Genomic DNA, 20322 nt, shown 5'->3' with positions numbered 1-20322 from the left:
TGCAAGCTCCGCCGCCCGGGTTCACGCCATTCTCCTGCCTCAGCCTCCCAAGTAGCTGGGACTACAGGTGCCCACCACTGCGCCTGGCTAATTTTTTTTTATTTGAAGTTTTTAGTAGAGATGGAGTTTCACCGTGTTAGCCAGGATGATCTCGATCTCTTGACCTCGTGATCCGCCTGCCTCGGCCTCCCAAAGTGCTGAGATTACAGGTGTGAGCCACCGCGCCCAGCCAGTATTTCAGTTTTATAGAGAAGGAGGCAATTGTCTTCCTATAGCAGATAGCCTCAAGGTGAAATGAACACTCTCCTTACTCATTTGAGACTCTGTAATTAGCCTTCTAAAGTCCTAGACCTGGGAAAGGGATAGTCCAGTGTCTTGGGTCCCTATGGACACGGTAGGTCTTGGTTGTTGACAGTTGCATGTGATGAGGATGTTTCTCTAGGCAAAATATTTTTTTTTTTTTTTTGGAGACGGAGTCTCGCTCTGTAGCCCGGGCTGGAGTGCAGTGGCCGGATCTCAGCTCACTGCAAGCTCCGCCTCCCGGGTTCACGCTATTCTCCTGCCTCAGCCTCCTGAGTAGCTGGGACTACAGGCGCCCGCCACCTCGCCCGGCTAGTTTTTTGTATTTTTTAGTAGAGACGGGGTTTCACCGTGTTAGCCAGGATGGTCTTGATCTCCTGACTGATCCGCCCGTCTCGGCCTCCCAAAGTGCTGGGATTACAGGCTTGAGCCACCGCGCCCGGCCAAAATATTGATAAAAACTACAATTTATTGTGTTTACATGTGCTCAGGAAGAACATATATTATTTCATTTAATTTTTCCAGCAATCTTGGAATATTGATACCACTAGTATTTCCCACTGCACAGAAGAGGAAACTGAGATTAAGTTATCCAAGGCCTCACAGCTGTTAACTGTGGCTAGGTTTGAGTTTCTGGCATCCCACTATCTATGGGACCTTGAACAAATCACTTAACTTCTGGTTTTTTTGTTTGTTTTTTTTTTGTAAAATGGTCATGGGCATTGTTAACACTTGCACCCTCTTTATAAGCTATAAAAGTGCTATACTGTGAAAGCTTTTCTCAACCCTTCTACCAAGAAAAATGACATCCTGTCTCTGTTTCAAGCACTTTGTTCTAATGCAGCACCTTGTATTACAGTCAATCTTAAATACAACTATTTCCCCACTAAAATATGAGTTCTTTTAAGGGCAGAGAATTGACACATAGTAAGGTCTGAGTACTTGTGTGGTTTAGTGAATTAGTTGGGTTCTTTATTTAAGGAGTTGTTCTCTGAAATTTGTTTGTTCTTAAAAAAAAAAAAAGAGAGAGAAATTTTCTATTATTTGTAAGCATTTGCTTTAGAGGTAATTTTGTTGTGGTTTTGATTAGCTGAAAAGCCATTTTCTTAAAGCTGTTTTAATGGGCTGAATGCTCTGGTGGTTGAAATGTGACATTTTGCAGATAAGCATCTCATTTACAGACACGCACAAAGCTGGGTGTTGAGCTTTTGCATGAAAGATCTTTCTGGTAACTGGAAGCCTTTCAGATATTGAGATTCTGTGGCAGATTCCTAGAAATCAGGGTTCTCCTCCATTTCATTTTTAAATTGAAACATTTTCTGAGATGAAATATTATATACAGTATTATAAAATGTAGAAATCTAATGTGTTGTCTGATTATATTTGGCAGGCAATATAAAGACGCAGACAGCTACTATAAAAATGGCTTTCTTATGTATCATACTGATAGAATTAAGAAAAAAATACTGAAATGGAGTTTTCTTAAAGTTGTTTGGTAAGAAGAAATAATTTCTAAAGTGAAATTAAGCTGTCGAATTCCAGTAAACTGTTTCTTTTTATTCATCCATTCATTCATTCATTCATTCATTCATTCATTCTTCTAGTCAACAAATGTTTATTGAGCACCTTGCTTTAATATCAGGCCCTTTTCCAGGAATTCAGTAGTAAATAAAAGAGATAGTTTGTTGATCTCATGGTGCTTAAAATGTAGCAAGAAGAAAAGAATTGGGCAAGCAAATGCAAGGAGTATTTATAACACAGACGTCTAGAGGGCTCTGGGATCATAAAATTACCTGTAGCCATGCACAGTCTGCCTTTCTGAGATCTTTTCTAAGAGATAAGTGGACTCAGTTGAGAAATGGGGACAGGAATAAAATCCCTGCTGTGTTTTCCCGCAGATTGTATGCTCCAACCTTCCAAAATTACTCGATATTTTCTGAATGTTTTCTTGCCCTCTCATGATGTAATTTCACAAATGGCCTTTCCTCCTCTCTCTGCAGAATTCCTGTCATCCTTTAAAACATAGATCAAATGACACATTTTTTTGAAACTTGTATTATCCTCCCAATTAAATAGGATTAAGTTCAGCTACATATAACAGTAATAAAAAATAATAGTGGTTTTAAAACATAGTTTTATTTTCTCATGTAAAAGAAGTACAGAGGTATATATAGCAGAGCTGAAACGATTGTTCCATGAAATCGAGGTTGTTTCTAACTTTCTCAGTTTGAGACCTCTATTCTCAAGGTCACTTCATGGAAAAGAAGGCTGCTGAGCTATAATCATCATGTCCTAATTCTAGATAGCAGGAAACAGTAAGGGGAGAGGAAAGGCACCTTCCCCAGGTAACACAGTTCCCTTTAAGCAGCCCTCTCAGAAGTTCTACAGAGTATTTCAGTTACATCTCATGAGCAAGACTAATCAGCCACACCTAACTATTCCTGGGGAAGCTGGGAAATAGAATCCTTTAACTGAGCATGTTGCTATCTAGTGGCAGTCACAGCACTGCCTACCTGCTCCCCTATCACCCCACTATAGTTGTTTTTTTCTTTAAATTCTAGCTTTCAGTATAACAACAGTACTATATTGCTATTAATTCCAAGGCTGTTTCCCTCATATAAATACCCCAGGGACAGAAATTGTGCCTTCTTACCCCTGAATCTGTAATACTTTATGCATGGCCTGGCACAGCAAGTTATCAGTTTATATAAAGTGAGGGTGCTGAAGTAAATGACTTAATCTCTTTTAGCTTATTAAAAATTTGTAACTGTTTATTGAATCACCAATTTGTATTTTTAGTAGCTTTATTGAGGTTCTAATTTATATATAAATGTACTCATATTAAGTGTATAGTTTTTTTTTAAGTGTGCAGTGCTTTTTAGTAAATTTACAGAATTTTATAACCACCAAAAATCATTTTAGACCTTTTCTTCACACCAAAGAAATCTCTTACTTCTATCTGCAGTCAATCACCATTCCTACTCTGAGTCCCAGATGATCAAAAATCTACTGTTTGCCTGTACAGATTTGTCTTTTCTGAACATTTCATATAAATGGAATCATGCAATATGTGTTCTTTTGCCCTGGCTTCTTCCACTTAGCATAATATTTTCAAGGTTAATCCATGTTGTGACATGTATCAGTAGTTTGTTCCTTTTTGTTGATATTGTTGATATTTAAAAATTTTTAATTTATTTTCTCACTGGTTGCTTTGGGGATTAAATATGCATCTTAATTTATTATAACTCATTGCATTTGTTACAGTCTAGTTCAGATGCAAATTAATGTAATTCAGTAAAATGTAGAAATGTTGCTCCAGTATAGCAGCATTCCCATACTTTCTTGCTTTGGACTCTTGTTTTTATGTAAATGATATCTTTATATATCATAAGGCCAGCAATTCAGTTTTATAGTTAATTGTTTTATGCAATTGTCTTTTAAGCCAGTTAACATGAAAAATATTTATACTTTTTTTTTAATATATATATATCTCTCTCTACATATCAGCTTTCCTGGTACTCTTTATTTTTGTGTGTGGACTTGAATTACTGTCTAGTATCACTCCTTTCAGTCATAAATACTTAGTATTTCTTTAGTATTTTTTGAAAGGCAGATTGCTGGCAGTGAATTGTCTCAATTATTTATCTGGGAATGTGTTTATTTTGACTTCAGTTTCAAATCCAGTTTGCTGGATTTCGAATTCTTGGTTGACGGGTTTTTTTGTTAATTTTTTCAGCACATTGAATATACCAACCTCCTGTCTTCTGGTCACCAGTCAGCTGTTAATCTTATTGTTATTCCCTTTTATCTGATGAGTTGTTTTCTCTTGCCACTTTTGAAATTTTCTCTTTGACTTTTAGGAGTTTTACCATGTTGTGTCCAGTTATGGATCTTTTTGTGTTTATCCAACTTGAAGTTGATGGTATTTCTTGGATGTGTAGTTTAATATGTGTTGTTGTTGTTGTCTTAATCAAATTTGGGAAGTTTTTGGACATTATGTCTTCTTTTTTTGTTTCAATTTGCTGTATAATTTCTTTTTCTTCCCCCTTGACTTTTATTTTAGGTTCAGGGGTAACGTGCAGATTTGTTACATGGATAAATTGCGTGTCACTGGGATTTGGTGTACAAATGATTTTATCACCCAGGTAGCAAGCATAGTACCTGACAGTTTTTTTTTTTTTTTTTTGACTTTCACCCTCCTTCAACCCTCTCTGCTCAAGTAAGTCCTAATGTCTGTTGTTCTCATCATCACATCTGTGTGTACTCAATGTTTAGCTCCCACTTATAAGTGAGAATATGTGGTATTTGGTTTTGTGTTCCTGGGTTAATTTGCTTAGGATAATGACCTCCAGCTGCATCCATGTTACTGAAGAGAACATGATTTTGTTTTTTGTTTTATTTTTTTAATGGCATGGTGTTTCCATTTTTGCCACCTAATTTTCTTTCTCTCCTCTTTCTGGGACTCTCATGCTTCTATTTTGATTTGCTTGCTAGTTTCTCACAGTTTATTTTTCTTCGTTGTTTTCTTTTTGTTTTTCAGATTGTATAATTTCTATTGCTCTGTCTTCAAGTTCAATGATTCTTCTGCCAGCCTCACACGTGCTTCTGAGCCTCTCTTGAATGATTCATTTCAGAATACAATTTCCATTTGGCTCTTTCTATTTTTATATTTTTTATTGATATTCTCTATTTGATAAATTATCATACTTTCCTTTAATTCTTTAAGTGTGGTTTTCTTTTTTTTTTAACATTTTTAATAGCTGCTTTGAAATATTTATCTGCTGATTCCAATATCTAGACCCCTGCAAGAACAAAATTTATTGTTACCTATTTTTTTCCCCCACAGATGGGGCATACTTTATTGTTTCTTTGCATGTTTCATGATTTTGTCCATATTGTTGAAAACTACATATTTTAGATAATACATTGTAGCAACTCTTGATTCAGATTCCACCCACCCACCCACCCCACGCCCACCCCACCACCAGGAGGTTGTTGCTGGGATTTTTTGTTCAGTGACTTGCTCAGACTCTTCTGTAGAGTTTGTCTCCTTTGCAGTGTGATTTCTGATGTCTCTGGCCATATTTTTTTAATTACTGTTTTAATTTTTAAACTTGGCTTCCTAAAGGTCACCCCTGGGTTGGCACAGATTAGTGGCCATCCAGTGTTTGATCAGAAGTTCTGCTTAAACATAGGACAGGAAGGTTTCCACCCTTTACCAGTGGATCTGTATGTGGTTTAGGGAATGCATTTAAAATTCAGGCTATTTACAATTATGCTCTAACTTTTAGTTTTATGTTCAAGGCCTTAAATTCACCCAGGATCAGTAGATAGAGAAGGCCCTCTCTACAAACCTCTAGGGATCCTGTGAAAGTTTATCAAGACCCACTATGGTTGTTGTGTTCCCCAGAACTCCCTTTAAAAATTCTGGCTTATCTGCAGGTCTGTTGCCTGCACCAATTAGTATTATGACCTCAGAGTAGCTGCAGTAGTGGCCTTCCTGGATTATTTGCTGTTGTTCCCCAAATTGCCTCACTATTGTTTTTGACAATGACTCTGGGCATAGGATTTTCTGTGCTCAGTTTCAGATTAAATCAGCCCACTCTGGTAGCAGTAGTCCTTGTAGCCTGGTCTAGCCTGCCTTAGTAGCAGGCCCCCTATGGAGCTGGGGATTGGGATAGGGGCAGCCCCAGGGTAAAATGCCACAGACTTTCACTGTTCTTACTGTGGTTCAGAAGTTTTTCTTGAATAGACATTTCATACTTTGGCCCAAAATGGTTGTTTTTTACCATTTCATCTCATTTTATTTTTGCTTTTGGGGGAAAGGGTTTGCTAAGCACTTTGTTCCAGAAGTTCCACCTCCATCTATTACTTTTGGCATTTTAATTTTTATTTAACTTTTAAACTTTCCTAGCTAGACCATAGCCTCTTTTGGGCAAACACAATCTTTTTCCTTTCCCAGCAGTATCTATCCCAGAATGCATTAAACCTTTAAGCTTTAGTTTCTTGGTCTTTCAAATGAAATTAATAATCTTTGCATTGCTTATTTCAAGGGACCAAGTGAGATAATGGTTAAAATCTCATTGTAAATTCTAAAGCACTGCGTAAGTGGTAAAATTACTTGAAAAATTTACCATTTTACCATTTTTCAAATGGTAGAATTTCAAAGAATTTTACCATTTTAGTTTGCAAAATGTAGTAATACTTTGCAAACTAAAACGCTAATTTTAAACACTGCAACATGTGCAAATACTACTTTAATCTCTGGACTTTTTTGCTTGTCATTTAATGGTCATAGATTTTGTTATTTTGAAAGAAATAGTTCAGATGTTTTGAGGGTAGCAGGAAGCCATTTGCAGAACAGTGGTTAGGAGTCTAGAAGTGAAAAATCAGCTTCACCAGGAGGAATCTTTAGCACCTCTCTTTTCTCTCTCACATACCATGCAACTGCTGGGCCTTACCATTGCTTTTTTTGCCCAAGATGAGCTCCTAGTAGAGGCTTCTCTGGGCATTGGAAGCAGCTGCTCGAGAGACAGGGAGCCAAGAAGTTGACTGGGATATGCCAAGAAATGCCAAACATCTTGAAGTTTTTTTCGCAGTTTTATTTTGGAGAAGCATGAAAGCGCATTGTTCATTCAACTAGTATGCATTTAGTGCCTGTTTTGTGCCAGTAATATTCTGTGCACTGGGGATACAAGATAAACCGAATCTCATTCTCATGTATCTTACTCTAATGGGGGAAAGAATAAATAAGAAAATAGATCAGATAGTAATAGGTATTGTAGTGGTTTGGATGTTTGCCCTCTCTAAAACTTACGCTGAAATTTAATTGCCCATGTAACAGTATTGGGAGGTGGGGCCTTTAAGAGGTACTTTGGTTCTGGGGGCCCCATCCTCAGAGATGGGCTTAATGTCTTTTTAAACAGGCTTTTGAGGAGCCAGCTTTCAGGGAGCTACTTGGGAGACTAGGGCAGGAGGATCACTTGAGCCCAGCAGTTTGAAGCTGTAGTGTGCCATAACTGTGCCTGTGAATAGACATTGCAGTCCAGCCTGAACAACATAGTAAGACCCCCATCTCTTTTTTAAAAAATCATTTTTCTAAAAAACTTTCAGGAATAGATTCTCTCTCTTGCCCTTCCATTTTCTGCCATGGGATGATGTAGCAAGAAGTCCCTTGCCAGATGCTGTCTCCTTGATCTTGGACTTCCCATGCTCCAGAACTGTGAGAAATAAATTTCTGTTCATTGTTAATTACCTAGTCTCAGGTATTCTGTTATAGCAGCACAAAACAGACTAAAATAGGTATAAATAAGAAAAGTAAGCCAGGCGCAGTGGCCCGTGTTTGTAATCCCAGCACTTTGGGAGGCTGAGGTGGGTGGATCACTTGAGGTCAGGAGTTTGAGACCAGCCTGGCCAACATGGTGAAACCCTGTCTCTACTAAAAATACAAAAATTAGTTGGGCATGGTGGCAGGTGCCAGTAATCCCAGCTACTTGGGAGACTGACACAGGAGAATTGCTTGAACCTGGGAGGCAGAGGTTGCAGTGAGCCGAGATTGCATCACTATACTCCAGCCTGGGCAACAGAGAAAAGAAAAAAAAGGTTGGGGGTAAGAAAGGATGAGAGAACACGTGGAGGACCTATTTTAGATAAGTTGGTTAAGAAAGGCATTTCTGGCCGGGCGCGGTGGCTCAAGCCTGTAATCCCAGCACTTTGGGAGGCCGAGACGGGCGGATCACGAGGTCAGGAGATCGAGACCATCCTGGCTAACACGGTGAAACCCCATCTCTACTAAAAAATACAAAAATCTAGCCGGGCGAGGTGGCGGCGCCTGTAGTCCCAGCTACCCGGGAGGCTGAGGCAGGAGAATGGCGTGAACCCGGGAGGCGGAGCTTGCAGTGAGCTGAGATCCGGCTACAGCACTCCAGCCTGGGTGACAGAGCCAGACTCTGTCTCAAAAAAAAAAAAAAAGAAAGGCATTTCTGATAAGGTGACATTGGAGCAGAGACCTGTATGAAGTAAGGAACTGTGCCATTTGGATATCTGGGGAAAAGGGAAAAAGCAAGTGCAAAGACCAAGAGGCACAAGCATGCATGATGTCTTAGGGAACAACAAGGAAGTCATTGTGATTGAAGTGAAGAAAACAAAAAGGTAGTGGTAGAAGTTGCAGCCAGAGAGGTAAGCACATAAGGCCATATCATACAGTTATAACTGCCCATGGTGCCCAGCAGTGACCCAGCAGGTGCCAGGTACTGTGGTAGATATGAACTGCCTCCATGTTGGGATCTGTTAGGGTCCAAGCAGAGCACTTAGGCTCTTGAGTTGAACAAGGGTTTGAGGCCTACTGTTCCAGAGGCGAACCTAGTACTGGGGTAGGTGACTGGAGAGCCTGGGAGCCTCATCTAGTATAGTGAAAGTAGCTTGGACGTTGAAATCAAACAGACTTGGCTTTGAAATGGGCTTTTCCTCACTTCTTAGTTATGAGATCTTGGGCTAGTCACTTCATTTTTTTTTTGTACTTAAGTTTACTTATCTGTAATATAATAAAAATAAACACTTATTTTGCAAGTATTATAAGACTTATAGGGACTTAATAAGTCCTTAGCACAGTACCTGTCACATGGTAGGTGTTCAGTAAATGGTAGCTGCTGGTAGTAGGGGTAATATTTATTTGTTTTCTTTTTTCCTTTTTTTAACCTCCACAGAACCCCCAAAGGGGTAATGTTTATGGTAGTGCTAATGGTTAACCTTCTATAGGGTGTTTATTGTATATCAAACATTGTTCTAAGCAAAATTCTTAGGCACCGCCAATCTAAGTCCAAATCCAGATTTCTGTTCTTTACCCAAAACCTACTCCTCTCATAGTTCTCACCAGTAAATAGCATTTTTATTATTCCAGTTTCTCAAGCCTTGGCATCATTCTTGATGTCTTTCTTCATCTCATACCTTATATTAAATCCATTAGCAATTCCTATCAGCTTGATCTTCAAAATATATAAAAAACATGACTAGTTTCTACCACCACCGTCACTGCTACTGCCACCATCATCTTTCATCTGAACTGTTTCTAAAACCTCCTGACTGCCCTGCTTCTCTTCTTGCTTTCCTGCTGTCTGATCGCAGCACAACAATCTACCTCTTCTTAAAATGAAGACGAATAATTTCACTCTGCTTTGTAAAACAGTCCTGTGGCTTCCCATCTTATTTAGAAAAAAACAAAGTTTGTACAGTGGCCTACAAGGCCCTGCATGATTTGGCCTTCATTACCTGTCTGATCTTACTTCGTATTCTTCCCGTTCATTTACTACACTTTAGCTGAACTGGCCTCTAAGCTATTTCTCAGAAATGCTTCTACTTTGGAGGCATTTGCATTTGCTATTTCCTCTACCTAGACAGTTTCTTCCCAGAGATCTCCATGGCTTACTCCTTCAACTTATTCAGGTCTTTGCTCAGATGTCACTCAATGACACTTTATCTAATTATCTTATTTAAAATTGCAACAACCTGCCCTTAGCACTCCCTAAACAGGTTGAGTGGATTTCTTTACAGGAGCAGTCCCCAACCTTTTTGGCACCAGGGACAGTTGTTCCATGGACCAGGGGTATGTGTGGGGTTGGGGCGGAGAGGGGGGCGTTAGATTTTCACAGATTTTCACAAGGAGCACACAATCTAGATTCCCTTATATGTGCAGTTCACAATAGGATTCACGCTCCTATGAAAATTTAATGCCACCGCCGATCTGACAGGAGGTGAGCTCAGGTGGTAATGCTTGCTTGCCTGCTGCTCACCTCCTGCTGTGCTGCCTGGTTCCTAACAGGCCATGGGCTGATGCTGGTCCATGGCCCCAGGGTTGGGAACCCCTGCTTTACAGTTTTTATTGCCATCTGATACATCTTTCACTTGAAAAAAAATCTCTCTTCCTCCTCCCAACTAGCATGTAAGCAGAAATTTTTGTTGTTCTTGTTCTCTGCTGTATCTCAATTCCCCTAGACAGCCTATATGAGAGAAATGGCATTTGGGAAAGAAAGTCTAAGGCATGGTCCTCAAATTGGGCATCAGAATCTCCTTGGGAACATAAATACACAGATTTCTGAGCAACATCCCAGATAGAGCATAAAGGATCTTGTATACTCTGTGAAAGAGTTTGGATTTTATTCGTAAGGCTTTTGAAGAAGGCGGGGTGGTATTAACTACAAATGTATAAGAGAACTTTTCGGGGTAATGAAAATATTTTATATCTGGATTGTGGTGATGTTTGTACAACTGAATACATTTTTCAGGGGCTAACAGAACTATATACCTAAAAGAGGTAAAGTTTCACTATACGTAAATTATACTTTAATAAACCTATCATTTGAATTTTTTTTTTTACAAAGTATGTTTTTTGTTTTTTTCCCCATTTTGTGGTTAGAGGAAACAGAGACTCAGAAGTTAAGGGACTACCCTGTGATTGCATCGTGGTATGTGGCAGTTCCAGGATTTGAACCTAAATCTGCCTGATTGTAGAGTTTATGATCTTCCTACTCATTTTTAGCCTGTCCCTGAAACTATTAACAGTACAGATTTTGTTATAAAAGACCAACCTTCCTTTAGAAGCTAGGAATCCTGTCTACCCTTGAGCAGCTCCCTAGAAGTGGTTGTCATATTCTAAATTTTGAAACCCTGGCAGATCTCGTTTCTGTCAGTCATTAATTGAGATTGGAATTGATGCTGTTATGGAGTGCTACCCCAGGCATGATCCCCTCCTGTGGCAGTGGCCCTCATTTTGGAGCAGCAGGAGACCAGTTTCAAAGCTGACGAGTTTCTTTGATTATGAAAAGCAGTTTTGTACTTTGTCCAATCAGCAACACAGAGTTTCTTCTCAGTAGGAGAGTGCTCAGATGTTTACAGGCAAGTTGTACTGCTTAGCACTTGTCTTAGTCCTTTTTGTGCTGCTATAGCAGAATACCACAGACTGGGTAATTTATAACGAATGGAAATGTATTGGCTCATTGTTTTGGAGGCTGGGAAGTCCAATACCAGGGTACAAGCATCTGTCAAGGGCCTTCTTGCTGTGTCATCCCATGGTAGAAGAAAGAAGGGCAAAAAGAGGGTGACAGAGAGCAAGAGGGGGCCAAACGCATCCTTTTTTAAGGAACCCACGCCCACCGTGATAAACCCACTCCTGCAATAATGGCATTAACCCATTCATCAGGGCAGATCCCTCATGGCCTAATCATCTTTTAACAGTCCCACCTCTTAATTACTGTTAAAATGGTTATTAAGCTTCCAGCACGTGCTTTCTGGGGGGAAACATTCACACCACTGCAGCACTTTATCAGTCTTCCTCACTTTGATGTACCAGGCAGAGAACTGGTTGGGTAGAAGAGAGACCCAAAGCCGAAAGAGTAGGAGTAGTCTCTGTGTTGCTGGTGTCACATGGGCAACATTGTCACATCATCATTGTTACATTTGCATGTCACTTGACAGTTTGCAACTTATTTTAACATCTATGATCTCTTATCATTTTTAATGTCTTAGTATTCTGTGAGGAGAGTGCTTTTATTTAGAGAGAGTATATGTTACTTGGGTATATTTTTAGATAACTCTGGTTGTGAGAATATTTTTTTCCCTTAAGTTTAACTGAAATATATATAACTCCTTTAACTTTCATCCTCAAGTTGTTCTAGTTTCAGTTTGTTGGCTGATGGTAATTTCATCTAGCTCGTTGCCCTGGGGTAGTTTGCCAGGGCTACACATTAGGTACATTTTAGGACATTCTGTTCTCTGAAATTGGCCAGTGGCATTTTCCCTTTTGCTTATCTGTTGATCCCAGCTTCTTCTCCTTGTTAGCCCCCCTTTTCTCCACATCTCATTTTGGAACCCTAGACAGACGAATCGCAGAGCAGTGTCATCACAGCAGCTGTTCACTGCCTACCTTCAACGTTTGACTTGTTTCCGATTTTGAAGTGATGCAAGAGAAGTTAATGACCTAAAAAATTGCCCATCTATCTTGTGAACTTAGTTAGGAAGGAATTGTTTGATTTTTATGATGAGTAAATAATATATTTGGAGACACATTTACAAATGTGTCAGGCTATATAGTAAGGAAAGGCTCCCTAAACAAGGTAGGACAAATTGGCTGGCTAATAGAGCTTAATGACAGATTTTCCATTAATCAGAATGGAGAATGTGCTTCATTAAGATAATTAACAGAGCACTTGTGCAGGTGATACTTATTGCACACAAATTTCCAAGTTTATTTCTTTTCCTTGAATAAATTTGGAGAGAAATCCTAGCTGTATTTCCTTGTCTGCATTAAAATTATCAGTGGCAACAAATCCCCTTTTTTGTTTTTAAAGCTTCTGGTAACTGGTATCTTGTCCTCTGCAGGTATAAGGGGCAGATGAGACGCTGCTTTTCCTTCCAGCAGTCTGTTTGCTCATCATCAGGCACCAGGCTCCACTAGTGAACCATGGAAAGCATATCCTTTTCCAGCTCTTAGACTAACAACACTGGAATTAGAAAGGACCTCAGAAATCTTAAACTAATTCATTTTGTATCAGGACATTGAAGTCCAGACAGGGGAAGTGACATGGCCAGTGCCACATAGTACTGTAGTGCCAGAGCTGTCTGTGGGATAGTGGGACTAATACTGAACTGAGAGCCAAAATGCCTGGGTTGACATTAGGCAAGTTATATTACTTCCTTGCTCCTTACTATTTTCATCTGTAAAATGGGGAAAGTATTTAGCATAGGGCCAAGTACAAGCAAATTAGCTTTTTTGTTTAGTCTTCTTTCCACTATACCCTGATGCTTTCCTTTCAGGGAAAACTGAAGATTATAGAGGAGAAGCTGATGTCAGGAAGAATGAACAATCAATAATCAGTGCTGTTTTCTTTGTTTTCTCTGTAGGATCCTCAGTCTTCCACAATGAACCCTGTTTATAGCCCCGTGCAGCCTGGGGCTCCTTATGGCAACCCTAAGAACATGGCCTACACGGGTGAGTAGTGTGAGAATGGCTGTCATTTGGAGAAATAGTAGTTAAGGATATTACCAAATAACTTGCTCATCCTCCTAACGTACACCTCCAAAAGTCTTGGTAAAGTTTGGGAACATGCAGAAGATATGTCTGAGGTCCAGTAGAAAGATCTCAGAGAACCTGTTGTGTGGTTGTTTCCAAACTTTGTTCTACAAAAATACCAGGAGAGTGTTTTAGAGAGTCCATAAACATTTGATTTGATTATTTTAAAATATTGAGAACTATTTTTATAAAACATGAATATGTGTTAGACGATCAGTGTGTTAAGCTTCTAAGAATGCCTGTTAATTTTTTTTTAAATGCTACCATTTACATCTGCTTATGTTTTTACATCAGGATTTTCTCAGTGCTATGCAATCAAATTAACATTCAGAAATATTTTGGAGTTTGAGCCTGATATAACTGTAACTGTTATCCCTAAGTTTCTGTTTCACATGTTTGTGTTTATCACAACAGTTTCATTGTCCTTATTACTTAACCTTAACAGTAAATATTTTCGGTTTGAATTTCTATTTGTATATTCTAACAAAATTAATTTCCAGTAACCAGGACTCATGGGGCAGTACTCTACACCCTACTAGCTCATGGAGCTTGTTGATTTTCCACTTTCCAGTTCAGAGTGTTCCAGCAACTTAAGTTCCTTTGCCAGAGGGAACTGAACTGCTTTGGCAGACAGAGCCCAGGGGAACCCTGTGGAGCTTTGGTTTCCTATTTGCTCTGATCCTGGCTGCCTTCATTCTTACTAAGTTGCTAAACTAGAGAAGGAAGAGAACAGTTGCATTTATCTATTGATTTACATCAAGATTAAGCAGTGCACATCTGGAAGGGGAATTGATTTTGTCAAATTTTCCAAATTTCCAAAATTGGAAAGGGAACAGACTTTATCTCTGCTTGGCACATAGTAGGAGTTGGTAATGTGTTTTGACTGACTGGACAACAACCAGGTTCAAATCCCCGCTCTGTCAGAAGAATAGCTGGGTGACTTTGGACAACTTGCCCTAATCTCCCTAGACTTAATTTCTTTGATAAACTAGGATGATATTATCTATTTCATACTACATAATTCTGGGAATGAGACAAAATATTATCCATTTCATAGGACAGTTGTGAGAATCAAACAAGATTATTTGTACTCCTGTAGAGGAAAGGAGGATATTTTTTTGTTTCTACTAATCACCAAGGAATATTATGAGCCTGGAACTGTTTTAAGTTAATTCCCTGCTGTAGGTTCTAGGACCACACAGATAGTATAAACTCCACATAAGTAGTATAAATTCAGACTTCATACAGGGCAAGGTTTCAAATTTGTAGGGAGACTTTTTATTTTTTAACCTAACCTTGGCTGTTGTATCTCTGTACTTTTGGATTTTTTTTTTTTCTTTTTTTAACTGACAATATGACTCCTCCAAGGTCCCAGCTTTATGCAGGGGAATTTGAGTTGCAGCTCTTGGATGCTCCAGGGCCCACAGCCTATCTCCTACCCCTGGTGGCTATAAAAAGCAAGCCCTTTGAGTGCCTAGACTAAAAAGTTTCCCCAAAGCAGCCTGATAACAGCTCACTACATAGACTTCCTGATTTTTAGTTTCCTCTTCATTTTTTGAGTAGTAGGGATTCCTTTTTCTTTCTTAAAATCTCAACTCTGCCTCATAGGATGTTTGTTATACTTCATCCAGCTTTTCTAGGTGTTATGCAGTAGGCAGATTTTCAGGTTATTTTTCTTCTGTGTTACTGGAAATGGAAGATCTAAGTGAAGATAATTTATAAACAAATGCCAAATATAGTACCTTAGAGTGAACATTTATATGGTTATGTTAAAAGTATTATCATTTGGTAAGAACATACTAGGTACTATATATTAATTATAATCTTATTAATCATAAATGCTATAGCTTTTATAGATAAAAAACTATGGTAGTTTATTTCAGGTCATGTGACTTGACTAATGTATATAGCTTCTAAGGGATGAGATAATACTTGAACTCAGTTCTTTGTGGTTTCAAAATATATGTGCTTTCTGTTACAGTAAGCTAATCTGTCTTAAAATATATGCTGCTTTCTCTCTTCCCCATGATAAATTAAAGAAGAGAATTGTCTTTTTCGTTTCTAGGACTAGGAAAGCTTCCCTTTGAGGAGCTAGAAGCCTGTTCCTGCCCAGCAGTTTGGGGTAGGCTCAGGAGGGCAAAAGTACAGGGGGTCAAGTCCACTGTAGTGTCATCTGCTTCCAAGGAAATGGGATGGTGGCCGCATGGGACAGAGGAGTCAGAAACACTCCTGGTTTGAAATTCTCTTGAAGTCTGAAGATGGGAAATAAAATATAGCTTTGTGGTACAATGTATTCCAGTAAGCAGCTGTCTTCTAGCCAGTTGACAGTGTGCTCTCTCTCTCTCTATCTCTCTCTCCCTTTGAAAGCCCCTTTACTGAGTTCTTACTGTGTGCCAAAACCTGAGCTCAGTATTTTTTTTTTTTGAGACGGAGTCTCGCTCTGTCGCCCAGGCTGGAGTGCAGTGGTGCGATTTCCGCTCACTGCAAGCTCCGCCGCCTCCCGGGTTCACGCCATTCTCCTGCCTCAGCCTCCCGAGAAGCTGGGACTACAGGTGCCCGCCACCACGCCCGGCTAATTTTTTTGTATTTTTAGTAGAGACGGGGTTTCACCATGTTTGCCAGGATGGTCTCGATCTCCTGACCTCGTGATCCGCCCGCCTCGGCCTCCCAAAGTGCTGGGATTACAGGCGTGAGCCACTGCGCCCACCCTGAGCTCAGTATTTTACAAAAAATACCTATTTTCACACTCGCAGCAATCCTATAACATGGTTTTAACTAGCTCCTTATATATTTTGGCAGAGTGAATTTAGAGAACGTAATATGCCATATACTTTCAAATATTTAAGCATAGACTATATATTATGAACTGAATGTTAGTGTCACTCCAAAATCTGTATGTTGAAACCCTTAATCCCCAGTGTGATGGTAATTGGAGATTGAACCGTTGTAGGTTTAGATGAGGTCATGAGGTTGAGCCTTCATGATGGGATTAGTTTCCTTAGAAGAAGAGACACCAGAGCTCTTTCTGCTATGTAACAACACAGCAAGAAGGTAATCATCTGCAAGCCAGGAAGGGAGTCATTACTGGAACCTGACCATGCTGGCACTCTAATCTTAGACTTCCACCCTCCAGAACTATGAGAAATAAATGTCTGTTGTTTAAGCCACCCAGTCTGGTATTTTGTTATGACAACTCAAGCTGACTAGGACAGATAATGAGTACAGTGAACACTTGAATACCCTTTATCTAGGATTCACTATGACAGTGGGCTGTTTCTAGACCAGGGCATTTCTTTTTCCAAAAGCTTCATAAAGGTTTTTCTGCTAGAATTTTGGAGTGTAGTCAAGACCTCAATCTTCTTTTTGTCTTTTCTTTTCTGAAATGTTCTGATGGTGTCAGTGTCCAAGCATTGCCCAGGGGTCTTGTATGTGTTCTGGAGTGTGTCATATCTCGGCTGAAATCTGGTTTCTCTCACTAATTAGCTTTGGAACTTTGGTTGAGTGATCTTTCTGAATCTCAGTTTTCTCGACTGTAAAATGGAATAATGACCTATACAGATGGTTGGTTTGTAATCGGTGAAAATGTTTATAAAGCTTCTGGTGTCATGCCTGGCTCATAGTGGACACTCAGTTAATGGTTGTTGTAATGCATAGCAATGAGTATATACCTACAGGGAAAAGAGCGTGGGACATAGAGTTAGTGACTTAGATTACAGACCTTATTCTTAGATTAAGAATCTAACTCTTAGATTAAGAGCTCTGTGACATCAGATAAGTTGTCAAGCTTTCTGGGCCTCAATCTATCATTTGCTTTAAAAAAAAAAGATAAGTCCGGGTGCGGTGGCTCAAGCCTGTAATCCCAGCACTTTGGGAGGCCGAGGCGGGCGGATCACGAGGTCAGGAGATCGAGACCATCCTGGCTAACACGGTGAAACCCCATCTCTACTAAAAAGTACAAAAAACTAGCCGGGCGAGGTGGTGGGCGCCTGTAGTCCCAGCTACTCGGGAGGCTGAGGCAGGAGGATGGCGTGAACCCGGGAGGCGGAGCTTGCAGTGAGCTGAGATCCGGCCACTGCACTCCAGCCTGGGTGACAGAGCGAGACTCCGTCTCAAAAAAAAAAAAAAAAAAAAGATAAAACAGGGTTAGGAATGCCTTCCTCACAAGACAGCTGAGAGTAATAAATGTAACAGGGCTAGCCACTGACTTGTGATGAAGTTTCCAAAACACAATTAGAAAATAATTCTAAAATGGGAGAACAGATGAAGCCCCTAAATGAATCCATCATTTTATAGGCGAAAAGATGGAGTATAAGAAGTGTTTTGAAGAAAGTGTTGGGGTTGAGTCTAGAACCTGTGTCTCCCCATCTGGGTCTGTGTATTCATTGTCTCTCTACCACAAAATAACAAGTGTCCTCCCTTCTCTTCATTTCATTGTAGCCACTTCACTTTCCTCTGCTAGCCCACTCCAATTAAAGAGTTCTTTCTGACTCCTCCTGTGTTGACCCTTAATGAATATCCTGGTTTCAGCCAGTAGAAAACGTAAGTCCAAATGCTACAAATACACTAACAAAAGATACAGCTCTCAAGGTTAGAAGGCTAGGAAATTAATCTGTTCAAAGACTACCATCTTTTTTTTTTTTCTTTTTAAACCAGTGGCGGTTCCCCCCGCCTCCCACCCCCTAGATTGCTGCTTTTGCTTAAAACTTTGTAAGGATCACCTGTTGGAGGTTTTGATTAACTAACATTCGTACTTCGTTTATTCTTTGCAAAGAACTTTTGTGAGGGTTTTCCCTTCATATATATATATTTTTTATAACAACTCTGGAAGATAGTCTTTATTTTCCAGATGAAATTAAGCTTCTCTAAGGTCAGACTGTATAGCAGAGCCCAAACTAACCCCAGTTACAAAGTAAGTGTTTTTACTGCTCTAGCATACATGGCTATGACAGTACAGTGATTAGGATCTCAGATGAGCCTGGAAAATGGATTCTAATTCCTGAAACTGCTCTCGCAACTCCCCCTTTGATGTTCAAACTGATCTCCTCTGCTCAGGAGAGAACTCCAAGATCACTTGATTACTTTTTCACCTATGGTTGAAGAAGAGCATCTAAAGAGATTTCTTATTAACTGTTCTCATGAATATAATCTTGTGGTTAAATCCAGTGGACCCTTTTTAGCCTTTATCCTAATTTGACTCTTCTATATCATTTGACACCTGACCCCTTTCTTGAAGCAAGCTTTCATTGCCTCCATAATTTTCATTGACCATAATTGTTTGTTTTTTTTTTGTTTTTCTCTTTCTTCTTCTCCAGCTGTTCTTGAATTCGTCTCCTTTCAGAATTTTCTTCCCCTGCTCACCCATTAAAAGTTGATGTTGCACAAGGGCTCTGGTTCTCCCTCAGCCTCAGCTGCTATCTATAGGCTGATGATTCATAAACTCTAGCACTGTGGCAAACCGTTCTTCTGAACTTCAGACTAGTTTATCCACCTGTCTTCTGAAAATCTCCTCCATGAATGTCTCATGTTTTGCTCAGACTTAATTACATCTAAAACTGGGCTCATTATCTTATCATTCCCCTGTAACCCATTTTTTTTTTTTTAATTATACTTTAAGTTCTAGGGTACATGTGCATGACTTTTATATCATGTATAACTCCCCAATGCAATCCCTCCCTCCTCCCCCCTCCCCATGATAGGCCCCAGTGTGTGATGTTCCCCTTCCCGAGTCCAAGTGATCTCATTGTTCAGTTCCCACCTATGAGTGAGAACATGCGGTGTTTGGTTTCTCTTCTTGTGATAGTTTGCTAAGAATGATGGTTTCCAGCTGCATCCATGTCCCTACAAAGGATGCAAACTCATCCTTTTTTATGGCTGCATAGTATTCCATGGTGTATATGTGCCACATTTTCTTAATCCAGTCTGTCACAGATGGACATTTGGGTTGATTCCAAGTCTTTGCTATTGTGAATAGTGCCGCAATAAACATACGTGTGCATGTGTCTTTGTAGTAGAGTAATTTATAATCCTTTGGGTATATACCCAGTAGTGGATGGCTGGGTCATATGGTACATCTAGTTCTAGATCCTTGAGGAATCGCCATACTGTTTTCCATAATGGTTGAACTAGTTTACAATCCCACCAACAGTATAAAAGTGTTCCTATTTCTCCACATCCTCTCCAACACCTGTTGTTTCCTGACTTCTTAATGATTGCCATTCTAACTGGTGTGAGATGGTATCTCATTGTAGTTTTGATTTGCATTTCTCTGATGGCGAGTGATGATGAGCATTTTTTCATGTGTCTGTTGGCTGTATGGATGTCTTCTTTTGAGAAATGTCTGTTCATATCCTTTCCCCACTTTTTGATGGGGTTGTTTGTTTTTTTCTTGTATATTTGTTTGAGTTCTTTGTAGATTCTGGATATTAGCCCTTTGTCAGATGAGTAGGTTGCAAAAATTTTTTCCCATTCTGTAGGTTGCCTGTTCACTCTGATGGTAGTTTCTTTAGCTGTGCAAAAGCTCTTTAGTTTAATTAGATCCCATTTGTCAATTTTTGCTTTTGCTGCCGTTGCTTTTGGTGTTTTAGACATGAAGTCCTTGCCCATGCCTATGTCCTGAATGGTACTACCTAGATTTTCTTCTAGGGTTTTTATGGTATTAGGTCTAACATTTAAGTCTCTAATCCATCTTGAATTAATTTTCGTATAAGGGGTAAGGAAAGGATCCAGTTTCAGCTTTCTACTTGTGGCTAGCCAATTTTCCCAGCACCATTTATTAAACAGGGAATCCTTTCCCCATTTCTTGTTTCTCTCAGGTTTGTCAAAGATCAGATGGCTGTAGATGTGTGGTATTATTTCTGAGGACTCTGTTCTGTTCCATTGGTCTATATCTCTGTTTTGGTACCAGTACCATGCTGTTTTGGTTACTGTAGCCTTGTAGTATAGTTTGAAGTCAGGTAGCG

General features: G+C 39.6%; 1 protein-coding gene across 4 annotated transcripts in view; it reads left to right on the top strand.

Annotated features, from left to right (window-relative positions):
- Window positions 1-20322, top strand: part of FAM168A (family with sequence similarity 168 member A) — a 218235-nt gene that overhangs the window by 126605 nt on the left and 71308 nt on the right. For 2 of the 4 annotated variants that reach the window (XM_033206105.1, XM_033206104.1), the window contains exons 1-2: window positions 13195-13282; window positions 17801-17902. In XM_033206105.1, coding sequence (XP_033061996.1) covers window positions 17872-17902 — 31 coding nt within the window. In that variant the 5' untranslated portion in view covers window positions 13195-13282; window positions 17801-17871. Of the gene's footprint in view, window positions 1-13194; window positions 13283-17800; window positions 17903-20322 lie in introns of those variants that run through there. The other 2 variants (XM_033206102.1, XM_033206103.1) reach the window with 1 other exon arrangement.

Source organism: Trachypithecus francoisi, unplaced genomic scaffold (assembly GCF_009764315.1).
Source record: "Trachypithecus francoisi isolate TF-2019V2 unplaced genomic scaffold, Tfra_2.0 Lachesis_group8, whole genome shotgun sequence".
Lineage (NCBI taxonomy): Eukaryota > Metazoa > Chordata > Mammalia > Primates > Cercopithecidae > Trachypithecus > Trachypithecus francoisi.
Note: the sequence above shows the minus strand (reverse complement) of the source record. Positions and strands in the feature narration are given on the sequence as shown.